General features: G+C 40.6%; 4 protein-coding genes and 1 pseudogene across 4 annotated transcripts; 1 reads left to right on the top strand and 4 right to left on the bottom strand.

Moving 5' to 3' along the window:
- Positions 1 to 496: 496 nt before the first annotated feature.
- Positions 497 to 5,161, top strand: LOC108571419 (carboxypeptidase B-like). The gene is made up of 6 exons (XM_017933449.1): positions 497 to 794; positions 1,181 to 1,375; positions 3,530 to 3,663; positions 3,916 to 4,091; positions 4,166 to 4,394; positions 4,799 to 5,161. The coding sequence occupies exons 1-6, from the start codon at positions 497 to 499 to the stop codon at positions 5,159 to 5,161; spliced, it is 1,395 nt and encodes a 464-aa protein (XP_017788938.1).
- A 166-nt stretch (positions 5,162 to 5,327) lies between these two features.
- LOC108571211 (trypsin-like) lies at positions 5,328 to 6,811 on the bottom strand. The gene is made up of 4 exons (XM_017933209.1): positions 6,733 to 6,811; positions 6,337 to 6,652; positions 5,952 to 6,267; positions 5,328 to 5,498 (listed from the first exon to the last, which is right to left on the bottom strand). Exons 1-4 carry the CDS (start codon positions 6,809 to 6,811, stop codon positions 5,328 to 5,330), a joined length of 882 nt encoding a protein of 293 aa, XP_017788698.1.
- Positions 6,812 to 7,125: 314 nt separating this feature from the next.
- On the bottom strand, positions 7,126 to 10,151 carry LOC108571421 (annotated as a pseudogene).
- LOC108571420 (trypsin-1-like) lies at positions 10,022 to 11,922 on the bottom strand. Its single transcript, XM_017933450.1, has 4 exons — positions 11,861 to 11,922; positions 11,400 to 11,694; positions 10,785 to 11,100; positions 10,022 to 10,324 (listed from the first exon to the last, which is right to left on the bottom strand). Exons 1-4 carry the CDS (start codon positions 11,901 to 11,903, stop codon positions 10,166 to 10,168), a joined length of 813 nt encoding a protein of 270 aa, XP_017788939.1. The 5' UTR covers positions 11,904 to 11,922; the 3' UTR covers positions 10,022 to 10,165.
- An 872-nt stretch (positions 11,923 to 12,794) lies between these two features.
- Positions 12,795 to 18,651, bottom strand: LOC108571297 (carboxypeptidase B-like). The gene is made up of 9 exons (XM_017933303.1): positions 18,491 to 18,651; positions 17,848 to 18,162; positions 17,678 to 17,777; positions 17,440 to 17,545; positions 17,127 to 17,288; positions 15,109 to 15,322; positions 14,779 to 15,009; positions 14,202 to 14,386; positions 12,795 to 12,970 (listed from the first exon to the last, which is right to left on the bottom strand). The coding sequence occupies exons 1-9, from the start codon at positions 18,649 to 18,651 to the stop codon at positions 12,795 to 12,797; spliced, it is 1,650 nt and encodes a 549-aa protein (XP_017788792.1).
- Positions 18,652 to 19,887: the final 1,236 nt, after the last annotated feature.

Below are 19,887 nucleotides of genomic sequence, written 5' to 3'. Positions count from 1 at the left end.
GCGAAATACTGAAATACTATGTGGGCCAGAAGTTTTTTGGCTCAGACAAAAGCTAAGATTTTCCAGAGAAAAGTTAAAAATTTCGACGAAATTTTAATAAATCTCTTATCACCCAAATTATATGATAAATAATTTTTGAAAAATTGCTAGCAGATCCAAATGACCCTTTTCAAACGATAGTGTGAAAATGATAGTCTCTGGCACCGACAGAGTACTCGTAGCAGATACAGATGCTCAATTCACCTCGATTTGCCCTGAAACGAGGATACCTCTTAATGACCCACAATTCTAACAGAAACAAATTCGAAAGATGGCCGACCAGGCTGCAGAGCGAGTCCTTTCCGAGGTCAAAGATCCTCGAAGACCAGCGGTCCGAACGACCCACGGATCGAGGAGGTTCGAGGAGAGCTCGTTAAGTCCCGTTACTCCCGATCGTCGACCGCCTCGAATATTATAAAAGCTGGGACCATCGGCGATCCAAGGATAGTTGTTCGCGATGGAGAAGAGCAGCAGATCGCACGGTGCTCGTTTCACCGCGTTTGCCTTCCTTTTCCTCGCCGTTCTCTTCGCGGAGGCGTCGATGATCGATCGTCAGAGGCGAGAATTCGTGATACCGGACTGGATCGAGATCGTCGACGAGCCTGTCGCCGAGAACTCCAAGACCATTCAAAGGGCGGTCAGAGTGAGGGACACGAAGGTCACTTACGATGGCGCGCAAATATGGAGGGTCCAGGGCAGCGAGAACCAGAAGGATTTGGTGTCGAACGTGAGCATGGACTTTCAGGAGACTGGACGTTCGTACATGTTCTGATCGTTAAACCAACGCAGTTTGTAGAATCGTTACTTTGATATTCTCGATAGCATAGAAAAGCTAGGGATTAAATTTTTCAAAGAATCTTTGGACGTTCCTTCAGGCTGTCGAAGTTCATAGCAAGCAATGGGAATTTCACGATAGCTTATCTCGCAAATTATTGAATCGACAGTGGAAGCAATGTTGAATTAAAATTTAGGACTTTTACTGATTTTTACGATCAGACGATGTTTATTTAGAAAGATTCACCTTACTTCCGAGAGAAAATCAAGTACCGACACGAATAATTAATGCAACAGCTTAAAAAAAATTTTAGAAATTTCAGGAATTAATCGGTGCACAATTAACATTTATTTTCTCTCCGTATAGTGTTCTCATTGTGGGTCGGTAACGACACGATGGTGGACGTAATAGTCCGTTCAGAAGAGATTCCTCGAGCTTCTCGTTACTTGCATCAAAAGGACCTGCAGTACAAAGTGGTGATCGAGGATCTTCAAAGAGCGATAGACGAGGAGAATCCAACGCTCTCCGAGCAAGAGATGGAGGAGCTAGAAGGACGCAAAGGTTTGCAACTGATCAATCGTCATACCTACAATCATCTTCACATAAACTCGACAACTTCGCTTCCTGTTTCATGCTTTCGTTTGCTTGACATTCTCCTTTTCTTTTCTTATTTTTTCCCCATATCGCAGAATCATTTCGCGGTTTCCAACGATTTCGATCCCTCTCTTAACGATCCACGAGAGATTTCGCTCTCCAGAGGCGAACGAACGAAACGCAAACGCGTGTCCAACAGTGAAACGATATTTCACTTGTCATTTTAGCCGTGCCACTGACACAAATGGCGACTCGACGACGACGAGCGCCTCGACGAGACGTTATCGCACAGTCGAGTCATGTAGCGAAGAAAGCCACCAACGAATTATACGTACTCATCAGGCGCCGTCGTCGATTCGAAAGTGATTCTGATAAACCGCCACGGCTTATCGTTCGACGATTTCGAGCTAATTACTCGCGTGAAACGCTTCGACGACGCTCCGTAACCGTTAACCGAATAACTCGGCTGTCATACTCGTTATTAACGACCGTGCATCGATTTTTCTTCTTCTCTTTTTTCATCTGAAATCGTTAGGCCTGCTCGACGGCTATTTTCAACGGAACAGCGAAGAGGTGACCGGCCTCGTCGCGATTTAACCCGTTAACCCAGTTCCGGTTCATCGACAATACTGATTAACATTAACAGTTATATGTGCTCGAGGAGAGCGCGGCGTGCGTTCATTTGCAACGCACGTGTTTTCACGAGGAAACGTTGTTGTTTCAATCGTGGTCCCGTTACCCGATTCCAGCTATTCGTCCAGTTGGCAATCGGCCCGGTTTGAAAGCTGCTCGAGAAACCGAGACCGGTCGGGTTGTGATTCCGGTGGAATAGCGAATAAAATTGATCGACGTGATTTTCGAGAAATTACGATGCTACCGTTGTTACGAAGAAGCATAAACTTTCTTTGGTATACAGTAAATATCAGCTTTCGTTTATTTTCGTCAAGGAATTTAATCAAACTTCTTCAAGTATCTCTGTAGCAAATTTATAATTATGATTTCAGTTAGTAGGTTGTTGAACATATGTCTGTAATACTTTACCTATAATTATGTTAATGGAAAAATGGTTCGGTGAATATTCGTTGAATCGAAGTACTCTTAACCCTTTCGGTACAGTAGATTCACAAATCTACCGCTTATATTTCCAAATACAAAATTGATTCGTACAATTCATATTTAATCTATCACGTTACAAACGTAATCATCGATCATCTCATTTCTGTCGACTAAAATCGTACCGAAAGGGTTAACGAGTAATGCAAAGACACTCGGGTGAAATTTTTCTATAATTTCTATGGTGATTTTCTGAGCTGTTGAGTAATTTTCTAGCTCGTTACGCTTGGTGGCACGGCGTAGCTGCCAGGGTGCCAGTTAGATACTCACGTCCTCGCCCTGTTCGCTATCCTGTAGCTAGTGTACTCGGTGGAGGTGGGCCTTGGCGCTTTAGGGGTGAGCTTTTCGCGCGTACAATCCGCTTCGTTGATTCAGAACCACCGTTTCGAATTATTTTTATTAAAAAGAAACACTTTAAAAACTCGCATAGATCTGTGGCGGGTACGTCGTCGTCAACAAACCCTTACCGAATCTCGTTCTATTCTTCTACGCTATCTTTCTCTTTTTCAACTCCTTCAGATTTTAGTTTCCGTTCTTTTGTCTCTCCCCGGGTTAAGAATTGCCTTCGTCCTCGAGTGGCCTAGGAAGCGCACATGTGGCATCCAGGTTCGCACGAGGACGAATGAATTTTCTGTTTCCACCACGTTCTCCACTTCTATCTTTATCTATCGCTACTCCTGTCTCCCTGTCCTAACAATATAAAAACCCAGTACGCCTACACCTCCGGACAGTTTGTTCAACAGCACAAACGACAATCAACAGCGTAAACGATTGTATATTCTGGACAAATTGTACGCCTACGCGACCATACACTTGTACTTTAATCATTGAGGTGAAAACAGTGTAACGACGTTCCTCGCCCACCTCAGATCAATCGGAAGATATTTGTCAAATATGGATTAATTAATTGTTACTCGTCTCTGAATCTACGGAGCGGAATGTTCTCACGTGTCGTTTAAGGACACCGAACGTCCAACCTGTGAATAATCTTGAAGGTATACCTGTCAGGTCATCGAATGGAGTGGAGCAGTTATCATAGACTCGACGACATTCACGGATATCTCGATTATCTCGCGGAGACTTTCCCTAACGTGTGCTCTGTTGTCAGTATCGGAAATTCTGTCGAAGGAAGAGCTCTCAAGGTATCGCCGAAAACACCATTTTTTTTTTTTTTTAATAACAATCCTAATTCATTGAAGAATTGTGTTTTGCTTACTCTGAATTCTTTGCATTGAAACAAACGTGTTAACGCGAAATTTAGATTTTTCGAAGTTAATTTGCAAATGGGTTGAGAACGAGTCTAAGTTAAATTTTCGAAAATTAATTAGTGGAGATTTCTTCGCTCTTCACGACTGTGAAAATTGGTTAAAAGAATATGACAAATGGTGACGCAGGTTCTGAGAATTAGCAATGGGAAGCCTAACGCGCCTGCATTATGGATCGACGGTGGTATCCACGCTCGAGAATGGATCTCACCAGCTGCAGTCACTTGGATTATCAACGAACTGGTTGAAAATAGCGAGAGCCTCGAGGCTGATTACTATATCCTTCCTGTGGCGAACCCTGATGGGTAAGTTTCTTACGATAGGATAATATTGTTCTCGAGGAAGTAGCATTTTTTTTTTTATGGTTTTTAAATTATAGGTACGAGTACACGTTCACTAGGGATCGTTTGTGGAGGAAGAATAGGAAAAGATCGGTAGGCAGCTTGTGTACGGGAGTTGATCTTAACAGAAACTTTGGTTATCGATGGGGAGGTATGGGAACAAGCAAAGATCCTTGTCGCGAGATTTACGCGGGCTCTGGACCATTCTCTGAACCGGAAACGAAAGCTATTAGGAACTTTTTCGAAGCTAGTGCTGCTAATTTTAAGGTCAGTTTTGACTTTCATTCTCTGTTTTAGAAAAATCGTTCGATTTAAAGCTGTGAAAATTTGAGTTTCCAAGTTTGAAAATTTGAGTTTCCAAGTTTGAAAATTTGAGTTTCCAAGTTTGAAAATTTGAGTTTCCAAGTTTGAAAATTTGAGTTTCCAAGTTTGAAAATTTGAGAGTTTCCAAGTTTTTAAATTTGAAAGCTTCCAAGTTCTTAAATTCGAGAGTTTCAAAGTTTGACAATTTGAAAGTTTCGAAGTTTGAAAATTTGAGAGATTCAAAGTTTGAAAGTTTGAGAGTTTCAAAGTTTCAAATTTTGAAAATTTGAAAATAAAATCCAGAAGAATCTTTTCCTTCTTCTTCTCGCCCATACTCAATTATTTAACACAGTACTTTCGTTCCCCAGGCATACTTAACGTTCCACAGTTACGGTCAGTACATTTTGTACCCATGGGGTTACGATAAACGTGTTCCACCAGATTATGCTGACCTCGACAGGGTTGGTAGGCAGGTAGCAACTGCCATGAGAAAAGCAAATGGTGCTAACAGTGCTTACACTGTTGGAAACAGTGCTACAACACTATACGCAGCTTCTGGTGGCTCTGACGACTGGGCTAAAGCAATTCTCAAGATGAAATACACGTACACGATTGAATTAAGAGACACTGGAAAGCATGGTTTCGTTTTACCTGCTCGTTATATCATTCCAACGGCGAAGGAAGCGTTGGCTGCTGTTATGGTCGTCACGGAAGCTTGCAAGTCGTTGTAATTATTAAATTATAGAGTGATTGTATAAATACGAATTGCTATCGGTCATTGTATGTATGGTGTATCTGTGTACTGTAATTATTAGCAAGGATAAGACGAGTGACAACGAAAATTATTTATTGAATAAAACAACAAACGTTAACAATTTATTAGTTGGTAAAAATTGTTTAAGAATAGTTTAACATGATCACGGTGATCCATGTGACGAAGGCGGATACTCTCGTGTAGACGGATGGCGCGCTTTTTCCGCCACAGGGAAATAAACCCCACGAAACGATTCCCACCACGTCTGCCTCGCCGAACGCGTTCCTAGCGACTAAAGGTCCCCCTGAGTCGCCCTAAGAATTGAACAATTTACGGATTGCAGATGAAAGTTTGCAAATTTAAAAACTTGGGGCTTCGAAAGTTTGCAAATTTAAAAATTCGAGGCTTTGAAAGTTTGCAAATTAAAAAATTTCAGGCTTCGAAAGTTTGCAAGTTTAAAAATTTGGGGCTTCGATAGTTTGCAAATTTAAAAACTTGGGGCTTTGAAAGTTTGCAAATTTAAAAACTTGGGGCTTCGAAAGTTTGCAAATTTAAAAATTCGAGGCTTTGAAAGTTTGCAAATTAAAAAATTTCAGGCTTCGAAAGTTTGCAAGTTTAAAAATTTGGGGCTTCGATAGTTTGCAAATTTAAAAACTTGAAAATTTGGAAAATTGAAAATATGAAAATGGAAAAATTAAAAAATTGAAAATCTGAAAGTTAGAAAATATGCAAATTTAAAAATGTGAATATCTTCAATTAAAAAGTACCTTGCAAGCAGACAAGCTTCCATCTAAAGGACCGGTGCACACATTCGTCGTATGCAGAGGATTCTTTTCCTTCGGCTTCAAAACTTTATCCAAAGTTTCCTTACAGAAATCGTAATCAAGAATCGGTAGCACAGCTGCCTGCAGATTCTCCGGTGTCTCTGGTGACCGAGTTCTTCCTATACTCCCCCATCCTGTGAGCACAGCTTCTCCCATAGGGACTGAATCAGGATACGGCAACGAAACCGTGGAAACGAAAGGATTCAATTGGAAAGGTCGTTCGACTTTCATCAACGCAATATCGTACGGTGCTATACTCCTACAAAATTACCTCAACTATTACCACAACAATAAATAAAACTTCATAATGACAAATAACAACACTTACCCGTCGTATCGCGGATGGACAAATACCTTATCTACCAATCTACTCTGCTCAGTTTCTTCGGGAACGCCCAATTTATACTTCCCAGCCAGGATTAAAAATTCTCCAAACGGCGGTGTCAGGGTTTTGCAGTGTCCAGCTGTCAATATCCATCCAGCTGTCAATAAACTTCCGCCACAGATGTGTCTCGTCGCAACTTTTCGTCCTCGATCTCCCCAATGAACGGACACTTGCCAAGGATGTAACCCTTTTTCCGCGTCTTTTCCACCGACGATCCTCGTTGGTCTCTGAGCCAGCATCGCCACTCTCGAAACTATTTCTATCGACGAAGAAACAGTGCAACAAAATTAGATCACATACGTCGTACAGAAGTAGAACGAAAGAAGAATGTTTTCTCACCGTTCATTTCAGCACACATCGCGAGACCAACGATAAGAGCCATTAATAACTCCTTAAACCAACAACGAACGTATGTCATTTTTTTCACCTGGCTGTTCGAACTGTTCGAAGAATCGCGATCGAATGTTGATTCACCGGAAGGCTAGATCGTTCACGGGAAAAGCATCGCGAAGTGGAACTGGATTTTTCTTCCTACCAACTGTCTCCAGAACTAGTTCTTCACTCTTCACCGGTGTCCATCGATAGAATTCGAGTTCTACTTCCGCTTATGGACAATTCCGACTCGCGCAATACCAAAAGGATAAAACAGGTGTAACGTTTAACTCGATAATTTTATTGTATTACAAATTCAGCCTTATATGTCGTAACATCTATTTCTTCGCATTATCTATTTCAATGCTTCGACTGGATGTTCTGTATCCAGGTGACGAAAGAAGATATTTTAGTGTACACAGACGGTGCACCCACCGTTCCGCAAGGAACAATACCCCAGGAAACAACACCGACGAGCTCTGCAGGCTTGGCGCCGTCCTGAAGGATCAACGGACCACCGGAATCACCCTGAAACCGACAAATTAACGTTGTCAAAAATTACGTTAAAATTCAAGGGAAGTATCCTCAAGTTGCCAATTCGATTGCTCACGTTACAAGCGGAGAAACCACCGGTGAGAGGTCCGGTGCAGACGTTGGTCGTGTGCAGAGGAGATGGACCGGTGAGTTTCTCTATGGCCGCTTTGCAGGTAGCGAAATTGATGATAGGTAGCTGGGCAGTCTGAAGTTTGTCGGGCATATACGGATTGTTGGTTCTAGATGTGGATCCCCAGCCGGTTAAGATGGCGTTTCCGACTGGCTCGACACCTTGCTTAGGCAGATTGATGGGTTTGACCGTGGTGGTCAGGGTTAGTGGCTTTGAAAGCTTGAGCAACGCGACATCGTACGGAGCCACTTCCCTGAAATTAAGCAAACGGCACATTCGTTCAGACCAAACGACGGAGGATGTGAAAGAAAAGTGTTCAAACTGTGTATGGTGTGAGCTTTCTCTTATAATACCCGTTCTATCGTTGATCCAGACGAATTCACCACTTACCCGTTGTACTGCTCGTGCACGAACGATTTCTCGACCTCTACGACCTGCTCGGTGTTCTCATTCACCTTCAGATTGTGCTTGCCAGCTTTCACCACAAATTCACCGTAGGTTGGAACAGCCAGGACGCAGTGTCCAGCGGTGAGGATCCATCGACTGTTGATTATGACACCTCCGCAGAAGTGTGAGTAGCCGAAAAGCCATCCCCATTGCAGGGAAACTTGCCATGGATACTCTCCAGGCTTGGCCTCGCTTCCTCCGACGATGCGAGTGTCGAACAATGGTAGCATGAAGCCACGGTAGGGCTTTGCTGTTCACAAACACGTTCGTTAGTTTTCCGTCGATGATCAGAGTTTATGGTGAAAATTGACTTACTGGCTACAGCCGCTGCGAACAGGGTGGCTAACAGGAGCAGTTTCAGTGACATTTCGATGATTTTGTTGTATTATTGTCGCAGCCACTGCTTATATACGCGCGTGTTAATCAGATATCAATCTCTTATCGAAAAAATACATTTAAACCGAATGAAAACTGTCGGTGACACACCTGTATCATTGATTAATCAATGTCTTATCAACTTTACGCACGGTAGAATGCCTTTTTCGCAAGAAATTATAGAACCTGGAAATTCGCAGTGATAAAACGAATTTCAAGCTTCTGGCGGGCTTTGAGGGTGCAGAAGTGGGAGATGTAGGGGAAATCGTGACATTCAGCTGTTGGTGAGCCAATGGCGATGGAATGCAGCTGTCACGCTTGCTCTTAATTCTTCGCTGATACCTCGGCTAATCACGATGCAATAAGAATATCGCAGTTACTCTTGTATGAACGATGAGCGAGGATCGAGACTCGCGTGAGCAGACGGTAAATACAAACCGTTCTGTAAAATACATTTTGTACGGTTATCCTCCAATAAATAATTGATTTTTTCATAAATAATTGCATTTCATTTTTCCTGATAACCAAGTCCTTTCCTTCATTCCTGTGGTGGCCTGAAAACTCCATTTCTAATTTACACAAAAAGAACGTTAATTTTCAAATGTTAAACAAGCGTTTTAAATAATTTCTGAGTGATCTATTGCGCGCAATTGTTAATTCAACGAGAAATTAGTAACTTCAACTGTTTCAACGAGTTAATTTATTTAATACTTTCAATAATTCTGAACTACCATCTAAATTATTATTCAATGAAACGCACTATTTTTCAAAATTGATCACTTTCTATTATTGATTTTTTACACGATCGGTATTTCAGAACGTGCGACATAAGTCCTGTAAGGTGAGAGATCTATCGTTTACTTGATCCGTGGTCTTTTGTTTTCCGTTGTTTTATCAACGTACTACATTATCAACAGCTGATTGAAGACCATTTGGCTGAACCACTTACCTACACCGGGACTTCCCCTCAAACGCAGACAGGTAAGATCGAAGAGTAGTGGGGATTTCCTGGCCGCCTACTTTCCAGTTCTTTGGTCAGGCGATGACATTAGAAGTCTCAAGTTTGCTTTGGCAATCGGTGTAAGTACTCGAATTGTGCTACTTTTGATGCTAGACGCAAGATAACGATAAAGATTTTCTATACGAAATGCTAGTGCAATCGTTAATTAAGGTTATCAATATTGACAGAGTATGTAGATTGATATAATCCAAACACTGCTTCTATTTCTTTTTGTTTGTTTTTTTTTTTTTTGGTAAAATGTTCTGTCAAAAGCTTGAGAGACTGTTGTCTTCATTTCTGATTTATTTATTCTACTTATTTAAATACAGGGATAGATAACTCTTGATCGCGATGGATCTTCTAAAATTGTGCAAGGAGTTGGCAAAGTTTGTTCGATGGAAGAAATATTGCTGAAGAAAGAAGGATCATATCGGTGGAAAGAATTGTCATCATTTCATATTGATTCGATTATTATTTCGAAATTAATACACCCAATTTGTCACGTTTTTGCGTTGTTGCGATTTCTACCGAGAATCGTTGCAATCACGCTTATCGATCATTCCGTCGAATCAGAACAGCTATTATTATCGTGCATTTTAAACAAAGGTTCGATAAAAATAATGACTTCCATGAAATTTCTTAATGCTTCCTTTGTTCCGACGAAGTGTTAAAATTTCCTTAATCCTTTTCCTTGTAACGTCGTATCTTTAATTGACAGGAGTATCGCGTTGACGAATCAATAAAAAGCAAGTAAATAAGAGAAATTCGTAAGGCAAGGGTTTAACTGGTTTATTTAGACTTCTTTCAAGGTATTGCGGAGTGTACTGTGAAAGGTTACTTTAGAGTATTTAGAAAGATATAGAAGATTAGGTTGCAACATGCATACAGAAAACAATAACGCAGGGATGCAGAATTTAGTGTATGTTCTGGTGGATCCAGTTAATGTAGGAGGAGACACGCGTGTAGACAGAGGGCATGTGGCTAGCACCGCAGGGCATCATTCCCCATGAGACGATACCAACTTGGACAGAGCTGCCACCGACCTTTTGGGCAAGTGGGCCACCAGAGTCACCCTGGAATCAAGCAAATAAATTCGCCCTTTATCTCAGTTCTAACTTCCTGTGAGACAAAAGTATCCTTGTTCGTCGATCCTTTAACACCCACTGTCCTCTTTAGACACTAGTTTGTGCTATCAAACGTTAAACACAAGGAAAAACTAATTTGAGCGTAAACACGTTGGTCACCTGTGACCGGAGATTGTCTCCTCGATGGGGTCACCGGTGACCTAGGTGTCTCAAATGTTTAGAATCATTCGAATAAGATGAATATCGTCGACTAAAATTTTCTACAAACATCACACCTAACTAGACATTATTTTGAGTTAAAAAAAGAAAAAATAAAGCATAATATAATACTACGCTTAGAACAATGAAAAGTCTTCTTCTGGCCCCCTGAGCAAAAATGTAAATCTCGCGTGGCGGTCAACGTGTTAATACTCGATAAATAATAGGACAAAGTCTGAAATGAACTTACAGAGCAAGCAGACACCTCTTTGCCAGCGGTTCCACTGCACACCTGAGTGTCGAAGAGTTCAGGTTTCTGGCCAACGACAGATTCAGAGGTGAGTTCCTTCAAGCATTCAGCGTTATTCAGAATAGGTACGACAGCCTTCTGGAGAACAGTTGGCAAATGTGGGACCGTGCTCTTCGAGGTGGATCCCCATCCGCTGAGAACAGCTTGACCAGTCTGTTTCTGTCCTTGAGTGGGTAACTTGATTGGTTGCACCGCGCTGTTCAACTTCAGGGGTTGTGCCAGGACCAAAATGGCGATGTCGTGTTGAGCGACACCACTGTGAACCCATAGAGAAAATTAGAGCACACGATAATTGGTGCTTGTTTTCTTTAGAAATAGCGTCGGTCGAGTGCAGCTTATCTGAATTCACTCGAGGAATAGGAAATGCCGAGAGCTGAGATTAAGGATTATCGACAAGAATGGGAGATAAAGATGTTCCCCATCGATCAAATCTTCCGTCTTTCGTACACGTGAACTTCTTTTCCCGATAAATTCTCGAAAATTTCAAACGACTCTCACGGTTATCGCGGCAAGTGTTCGTAATGTTGGAAAATTCGGATTGATAGAGAAACTCACCCTTTGTATCCACTGTGAACGATGCTCTTAGCGACGTTCACAACCTGTTGGGTTGATTCTTCCTTGTTCAATTCGTATTTGCCAGCTACTACTCTAGACTTTCCGACTTTCATGACACAGTGACCAGCGGTCAAGATGTGTTTCGCGTCAAGGATCGAACCACCGCAGGAGTGACTGTATTTGGTTAGTGGCGGGATTCCCCATTCGATGGAGACTTGGTACGGGAACTCGCCGCGGTTTGCGTTCACACCGTCGGTGATACGGGGCTCGAAGCCATGGGGAACCGCCCAGCAGACTGTTAAACAATATTTATTAATTATTTTAATATTTATCAGTTATTTTAAACAATACCTGTTAATTCAGTAATATCGAATATATTGCAAATGTTAAATATGGAATTCTGAGGGGAATATTTTTACGAAATATTTGAACAATGTTAAGAAACGTTAATTTTCTCTTACCTTGAGCCACGAGGAGAAGCGCTACGATAGATTTGCTGAACATTGTTGTACAATCACTTGAATCCAACTTGAGAAACGAGACGAGAGTTACGATTTATATATGTTCTCGGAAACCGATATCTGGCGATAATTCTAAATTGTAATCGATAACGTCACTTATCGTGGTTTATCGTGATCGCTACTTTTTCTAATAATACAATACTGCCGTCGTGTTGATTGCGCGGCCAGATTCTTCTTAGTTAGATACATTTCGATAACTCCCACTTATCGGTGTCTTACTTCAAGTATAGATGTTCGAGTTTTAATTATTGTGCGAATCTCGTGTCTCGATAATGAAACGAGCTAAATAGTTCTGAGCTTTTATTCTAGACAGAAGACTTATCGATATCTATACGAAGTATTCAAGTCACAACGTCATTTTTCACTTCTCGTTTCGATTCATTTATTTAACCATTCGTTCCTTAAGCTCTACTTAAATAAATACATTCAATTATTGCACAATTAATCCTAGTATCTAAGAATCACGCTGATCTAGTTGAACTTCGATTACACCTTTCGTACATCGATTTTCGATACTTTACAATATTTACACGTCGTTCACGCAGATCGAACCTTAATTATTTTCAAGCTGAAACGCCGGTGAATAGCGGAGGAAATTTATCAAATTTCCATCTTTCTGAATATTGTACTAATCCCCTCTCGATGATGATTTCAAGACGAACCTGTTGAATTTTGCACTCACTCGAGAATCGTATAATGAAACGTAATAATTTGATATTAACCTCGCGTTCGATCAATTTCGAAGCATTATCGTGTCAGACAGATTCTTGTCTCGTCAATAATCAACCAAACTCCGTTGCCGTTGAAGACGAAAGCGTTCGCGATTGTTTGATTTCGTTCGGATCGAAAGCCAGAAACGTTTCATTTATCAATTTCACGTGTTACAAGTGACTAGACGAGCGATCGTTCGTATACCGGCCCAAATCTCGCGGGCAGTCGGCACGATCTGCCTCGCCGGAAGTAGGAATCCATAAGTGCCGCGGTCTCGAAGCTCCAGCGTGTACGCGTACTTTATTCCGGCCACACCCTTCGCCCAGTCGTCAGAGGCACCTAAAATTCATTAAATATCGCGAATTATTGCAACTGAAATTGAAAGTATCACGAATTATTGCAATTGAAATTGAAAGTATCGCGAGTTATTGTAACTGAAATTGAAAGTATCGCGAGTTATTGTAACTGAAATTGAAAGTATCGCGAATTATTGTAATTGAAATTGAAAGTATCGCGAATTATTGCAATTGAAATTGAAAGTATCACGAATTATTGCAATTGAAATTGAAAGTATCGCGAGTTATTGTAATTGAAATTGAAAGTATCGCCAATTATGGTAATTGAAATTGAAAGTATCGCGAGTTATTGTAACTGAAATTGAAAGTATCGCGAATTATTGTAATTGAAATTAAAAGTATCGCGAATTATTGCAATTGAAATTGAAAGTATCGCGAATTATTGCAATTGAAATTGAAAGTATCGCGAATTATTGCAATTGAAATTAAAAATATCGCAAATTATTGCAATTGAAATTGAAAGTATCGCGAATTATTGCAATTGAAATTAAAAATATCGCGAATTATTGCAATTGAAATTAAAAGTATCGCGAATTATTGCAATTGAAATTAAAAGTACCGCGAATTATTGCAATTGAAATTAAAGGTATCGCGAATTATTGCAATTGAAATTAAATGTATCGCGAATTATTGTAATTGAAAATTTCACACACTCGCGAAAAAATTCACGTTATCGCAGAACAGTGAAGTATATCTTAAAGAGAAACTTACAAGCGCTAAATTTCATTGCTGTATCATTTTGTTTAAGTTAATTTTACGGTTCGATATTTTATCACGAATTAATGCATACGAATGTAGATTTTATAATTAATGCATGGGTAATGAAAATACAATAGCGTATTTATTATTAAAAAATGTAGACTTTATCCTTGGAAGTAAAGGGTTAATTCCGGAAAAAAGTTTAACAATAAAATTTAAAGAATAAATGTTATTGTTCCTTGACTTTTGTTATAGTAGATATTTCATTGGATTAATTAATACGCAGTAAAAATGTAAATATTTCTTTCGAACCATCTTGTTCTATCGAATCTAATCTTAAAAATGATCATCGTTATACTATTTGATAATACTCTAGTTATCAGTTTAATTAACCATCACGAACCAGAGTGATCTCTGCTTACTTAATTGCTGCATGTTATCAAACATTGTAGATAACGATCGCATACTCTTTTTTTATAGCTGCGTTGTAACTCGGTTTCGTGTTATCAACCTACCTGAAGTTGGGTACATTAGATCAGACGATGGACCAACTTGATAATCGGTCCCGTGTACTTTCGCGATCGCTCCTATCGCTTTCTTAGCCACCTTCGCCAGCTCCCAGTAATCAGACGGCCTCGAGTACGTGTATCCCCATGGAACCAGCCACATTTGCGAGTAGGAATGTAACGTCAGGTACATTCTAAATATACCAAAGTACGTACATCCTTAAATTCGAACCTCATTTCTTAACAGAACCTTCTGAAGAATATTTTGTTAAAATAATTTTCAGATATTTAGGAAATTTTTCACTAAGAATACCCCTAATTTTTATTGCGAGAGGTAAAAACTTACTGTGAAATTTGAAAAATAAATAAATTGCGAGTAATACTTTGGGAAAAAATATTTAGGAAGAATTTCCTATTAAAAATTATTGAGACACCTGTGACATACTTTGCTAAAATTTCCTAATATTTCTAAGAAGATTTCTACTAAAAAAAATTATGGGAACTTTTTTTTGTCGGAGGAATTTTACAGAAATTCTTCGTTAAGGAATTTTTCATCGCGCCTTTTCACATCATCCTAAACGCATACCTAATATTCCGCTTATTAGCCAAGATATAATCGGCCATAGCTTTCGTTTCCGGTTCAGAGAACGCGTACGGACCAGCGTAAGTCTCGTGGCAAGGATCCAAACTCGCTCCTCCCTCTTGCACCTCTCCCCAATGGTAACCAAAGTTCCTGTTCGGGTCGACACCCTCGCATTTACCCCATAACCATCTCGCGTAATGGTTCACCAGCTGAAGGAAGCTGGAATGTGAATACCTATATAGAGGATTGGTACAGGATCGTCTTAATTGTACGTGAAACACCATCGTAGAGGAAAATGTTTCCGGGATAAAAGGATCTCGAGATGACCAGTACCGACTATCGTCCTGGTCCTCGCCATGATTACTCCTCGTTTTCCTCCACAATCTGTCGCCAATGTGAGTGAACTCGTAACCATCCGGATTCGCTACTGGTAAAATCATCCAATCCGCATTGTCCAACAATTTAGCGTAGCTCGTGTTCTTCTCGACTAACTGGCTAGCGATGTAGGTCGCCACAGCGGATCCGATCCATTCGCGCGCGTGCATGCCTGCCGAATGTAAGGACAATTCGAGGAAAAAAATTGTCTAACGGGACAGAATCGTGAGGAACGCGTCGGGCATGGAAATTCACCTAATGTCCCTTGACATAAGTGTATGTAGAATTGGATGCAATACGTGTGCGTGTAATTTTCGAAAATGGAATTTTCGTCGAAGGAAAAGAAAAATTATTGTTCGATTCAATTAGAGCGACGAAAATTAAAATTTGAACAATTCACACATGTATCGATATTTTTTTATATGGAATTTTTTGGCGTCACTTTTTCACTTCAAGGAGATTCAAATTTGAAGAATTCAACTTGTATAGATATTTTTCTACAATGTGGAATTTTTGAACGTCACTTTTTGACTTGGTTTCAACGCTCTAGTGAAATTTCTAATTCTCCCGTGGCACGGAACGTGAGTGAATTTGCCTTATTAATTATTTATAAAATCATCCGGTTGCAATTCTAATACAAAATTTTGTTGCAAGAAGGAAGATTTCTTTTTCATAAAAAGTGCGTAAAAAGTTTACCGAAAGTTTGAGAAAATTTTCTCGAATAAGACTTCGCGTTAATTATGTAGCACGTCGTTTCGATTCCACCTCATTTGCATATGGCAACATTTGCCGGTATTTTATTATCCTCTCCGGTATATTTCGCGGCTGTAGAAGCGGGACAATTAGAAAGGGCGTCGAGAAGTATCGGACGTGAGGATAACTGTTCCCCAACGGGGACATAAAATGGAGCGATTCGTTTTCTTTTTACGTCGATTTTTGCCACGCTGAAGAGCGCAGATATACGCTTCTGATGCAAGCGTTTATTGATTTTGCACGAGACGAAACTTCGATTATCTGTCCAAGGTACGTTCATTTATAATTGATCGAAATCTTGAAGCTTACTATCAGTAAAATTGACCGAGAAGTAAATCCAGAAAGTCACCCAATTTAGCTCAAATTTAACACGCCTCCCATAAATAACACACAGAGTGGTTAAAAGAAAATATGAAAAATTTCTGCAATATTTCGAAATAGTAATTCGATTGTCTCTAGAACAAAGAAGAAAATATTGGAAGCTTACTATAAGTAAAATTGACCGAAAAGTAAATCCAGAAAATCCCCCAATTTAGCTCAAAATTAACACCTCTCACAAATAACACACAGGGTGGTTAAAAAAAAATGTCAACACCTGAAAAATTTCTGCAATATTTCATAATTCTCTATCTCTAGAACAAAGAAGAAAATGATAGACGGAGGTGCTCTAATCGCAAGAAACACGCAAAGCAATCACCATTTATCGAATTAACAACTTCGTCCAAACCTGTTACCATCGCGTTAACCTTTTTTCTGAAACACCCGGTATATGCTTCCCGTGTTCAATCACAGATCACCGTAATATCCTGTTCTGCAGTTACCAATCATCTTTTTTCGCCTAGAACCCCCAGGATCTTTATTGCAACAAGAAACGTTATCCTCGAAAGGAGCGAGCTTCCTTTTCAAAAACGAACAAACGAGATCGCCTCGTCCACCGTATATACACGAGCTCGTACAGAAGACGTTTTCACCTTATTATGCAAAGTCTCACGTGTGCACGGACGTGAATTCACGGAACGCCAGCGAGAATAATAAAGATCAGGCTTTCATGTCGAAGAGCAGAACTCTAGAACACGACTTGTTCAACTTACGAGTAAAGAAAACGTCGAGCACGTACCACGCGTGACAGGTTCATATTAATTTCGTGCATTTCTCTTCGGTAACTGGGTAAACGTGTTATTTTTTTCTTGCTTTAAGGATGAACAGATGAAACGAGGACTTACCAGCGTCTATCCAAATCGCTGGCTTAGTTTCACCCTCTTTGTTGGGTCCAGTGGAGATTTTGATCATTTTGATCGGCTGACCCTCGAAACTGTGGCCTATCATTATCAATTCCACCATTTTTGGATACGTGAGAGCCAGGTATTCTAGGTACCTAACGATGTCTGCAAAATTCTCGTACGTTCGGTCAATTTTTGATATAAATTGAGGGAAAGAAGAACGACGAAGAGAAAAAGCGAAATTTGAAGTTTGAAGAGTAGATAGAGGTTTTTGCAAGCATAGAGACGATTTTCCTTTTAGCTGAAGGGCATTTACCTCCGTATCGATGGTATCTTTTCCAAGTCATGCTGTGACCACGGCTGGTGACAAGATCTTCGCGTTGATTCTTCGTCATTTTAGGGTTCTGATAAGCTATCGTTTTCTGGTAGAGCAAATTAAAATCTCAAATCAGTTCAAACAAATTTCAACCCGTTTACAAGTGCCTTTACGATTGCTTCGATACTTTCTTCTCTAATCGCAACATTTTTACTCATCGCTCGACGTTATCTCGTACCTGAAGATCCGATATCAGCACTGTGAAGTCGATTCCTTTATTTCGAAGGAAAGTTTTGACGTCAGAGACGAGATCTGGTCCTACAACTAGGTCTGTCGTTCTAAAATACCGCAATGTTATGTCAATGATCGTGTGACCGAGTGGAAAGTGTGTCGAAGAAGAAGACGTACTTATTGTACATCGGCTGGGTCCAGAATTTCACGTCTTCAGGCTCAGCCTCCTTCAGCTCCTTCAAATCGTTCACTTGTGCTTTCGTACTAGGGAACAGCCTGATCAATTGGTAATTCCTGTAGCTGACTCTGTTGGACGGTGACTTGAAGCTTTTCTCCGTGCCAATGATACTAGTCATGATGGAACCGATTCCGTTAGCCACCGCGGAGAACATCGATTCGACGACGTCCATGAAAGAGAACCCTCTGCCCTCGTCGTCGATCGACGGGTCATCCTCGGTTTCGATCGATACAACGTCGTCTTCACTTAGATACCTAGAACAACGTTCACTGATTTCTCCTGTTCTCATTCCGCAAACTGTCATAATTATCCTGGGAATTGCACTTGAAGAATCGACGAATATTCCTCCAGAAAAATCGAGAAAAACACTGAAAGAGGTTGCAGAAATTTCTAAGCACTGTTCACGAAAATTACACGATCAGACAAATTTTCCTCCGGGAATTTAGAATGACCTCAGAGATACAAAAATGGAGAGAAACGCTAAAAACAAGTTGAAGAATTTTCTAAGCACTGTTCACGAAAATTAGACGATCACTACAGACCTGAAATCGACGGAAAAGAGCAACCTAATCGAACACAAACCTCGCCTCCCGAATTCCTTCCTCAAAGGACGAACAATTGTACCGCTCTCCGTGTAGAATTTTCAAATCGCCGCGCTTCGGTCGAGCGGTCGTTCGATTCGACGCAATGATCACCGATAAACCGAGCAAAAGGAAGAGGATCGACCTGAAGTCAAGAGCCATGGTAGGCCTGAATCAGGCCAGGATATGCGATCGTCTCGAAGTCTCCCTGTTGACTGATCTCGCGGCTTCGAGCCGGAACCAGTCTTTCAGAACTCGTTGGTCGTACGCGAAAAACGACAGTTCCATTGGGCTTGCCCCACGGCCCAGCTTACGGGATTTCTGTATGGTATTCAGTACTCGGGTTCTTCGTCGGTTCTCTAGGCCTCGGTGATAACGGATCGAAGGTCCTGAGGTTAAGTAGAACATAATTCCACTTCGCCCCCTTACCTTCTTCCGTCAATCGTTTCTTTCCTTTCGCTTCGATTGAATATTTGAAGAAAAAAAAAAGAAAATTAGCGACAAATAAACTTTTCAAAGAAATTTCCAAATTTGTGACCCAACCCTTTATTTACAAGCCTGACACTCTCACAGCCTTCGCGAAGTTTAACTATTTCTTTCTCCATTTATTTTTGTTCTCTGTTTAATTTAATAATAATAATTTTAATTAATCAACGATGATTTTTCAAATATTAAAGCTACAGAAGGTCGTCGCGACATTCTTTCTCCAGTTTATGGGAACGAAATGAACTTGCGAACTCACACTCCGCAACGAGCCTAACGAGTACTTAAAAATCCAAGAGATAACTACTTTTTATCGTCTTCACAATTACCTCACAGTTAGCCTGCAACATCGGCTACGACAGGAATCCGGTAAGAGGGAAAAATTCCGACACTTTTCTTCGCGTCACGGCTCATTCCACTTTAATCTTGCTTAACGGTAATCGATTCGCTACATACCGTAGATGCTTGCTCGGCTAACTCTATCCGATTCGAGATGAATGGGACAACGGTCGATCGGGAAAAAGAAAATCGTGCAATTTTCTGGCAACTCTTCCTTTCTACACCGGAGAAATCATTCTGCTACGTTGCTGCGTGTCACGCAGGCAGAGCCGCGTTCGTAAGTCGAGCAAAGAAAATACTCGATGTCTACCTGTGTCTGTCGCTGTAACGAACCTACCCTACTTTTGCCCGGCGATATCGCATAGAGGTAAGATCGCTCCAGATCCAACTGTTTACAGAAGAAACTAACGAACTGCTGTGCGATACACGCGTTTTACCTGTAGAAAGGCGAAAAAACGAGAAAAAAAAAAGTAGACCAGGTGAAATTGGATTTTTAACGACCTTTATCTGTTCTTTTACATATAAATGTGTTCATTGGTAACGGATAATGAATTTATCTACTGTTACGCTGCGAAT

The sequence above is a fragment of the Habropoda laboriosa genome, unplaced genomic scaffold, assembly GCF_001263275.1.
Source record: "Habropoda laboriosa isolate 0110345459 unplaced genomic scaffold, ASM126327v1 scaffold57, whole genome shotgun sequence".
NCBI lineage: Eukaryota > Metazoa > Arthropoda > Insecta > Hymenoptera > Apidae > Habropoda > Habropoda laboriosa.
This window is presented reverse-complemented; position numbering and strand designations above follow the sequence as displayed.

What these genes read in the sequence shown, in the direction of transcription:
- LOC108571420 (XM_017933450.1), bottom strand. Translation starts at nt 11,903, where the DNA reads ATGTTCAGCAAATCTATCGTAGCGCTTCTCCTCGTGGCTCAAG. An exon ending in GCTTCTCCTCGTGGCTCAAG is followed by an intron (nt 11,695 to 11,860) that starts GTAAGAGAAAAT and finishes ATTGTTTAACAG; the next exon opens with TCTGCTGGGCGGTTCCCCAT. An exon ending in GTTCACAGTGGATACAAAGG is followed by an intron (nt 11,101 to 11,399) that starts GTGAGTTTCTCT and finishes ATGGGTTCACAG; the next exon opens with TGGTGTCGCTCAACACGACA.
- LOC108571419 (XM_017933449.1), top strand. Translation starts at nt 497, where the DNA reads ATGGAGAAGAGCAGCAGATCGCACGGTGCTCGTTTCACCGCGTTTGCC. An exon ending in GGACTTTCAGGAGACTGGAC is followed by an intron (nt 795 to 1,180) that starts GTTCGTACATGT and finishes CTCTCCGTATAG; the next exon opens with TGTTCTCATTGTGGGTCGGT. An exon ending in GGAGCTAGAAGGACGCAAAG is followed by an intron (nt 1,376 to 3,529) that starts GTTTGCAACTGA and finishes TATACCTGTCAG; the next exon opens with GTCATCGAATGGAGTGGAGC.
- LOC108571211 (XM_017933209.1), bottom strand. Translation starts at nt 6,811, where the DNA reads ATGACATACGTTCGTTGTTGGTTTAAGGAGTTATTAATGGCTCTTATC. An exon ending in GATGTGTGCTGAAATGAACG is followed by an intron (nt 6,653 to 6,732) that starts GTGAGAAAACAT and finishes CTTCGTCGATAG; the next exon opens with AAATAGTTTCGAGAGTGGCG. An exon ending in GAAGCTTGTCTGCTTGCAAG is followed by an intron (nt 5,499 to 5,951) that starts GTACTTTTTAAT and finishes TTCAATTCTTAG; the next exon opens with GGCGACTCAGGGGGACCTTT.
- LOC108571297 (XM_017933303.1), bottom strand. Translation starts at nt 18,651, where the DNA reads ATGGCTCTTGACTTCAGGTCGATCCTCTTCCTTTTGCTCGGTTTATCG. An exon ending in ACCCAGCCGATGTACAATAA is followed by an intron (nt 17,778 to 17,847) that starts GTACGTCTTCTT and finishes GCGGTATTTTAG; the next exon opens with AACGACAGACCTAGTTGTAG. An exon ending in AGCGATTTGGATAGACGCTG is followed by an intron (nt 15,323 to 17,126) that starts GTAAGTCCTCGT and finishes TACATTCGGCAG; the next exon opens with GCATGCACGCGCGCGAATGG.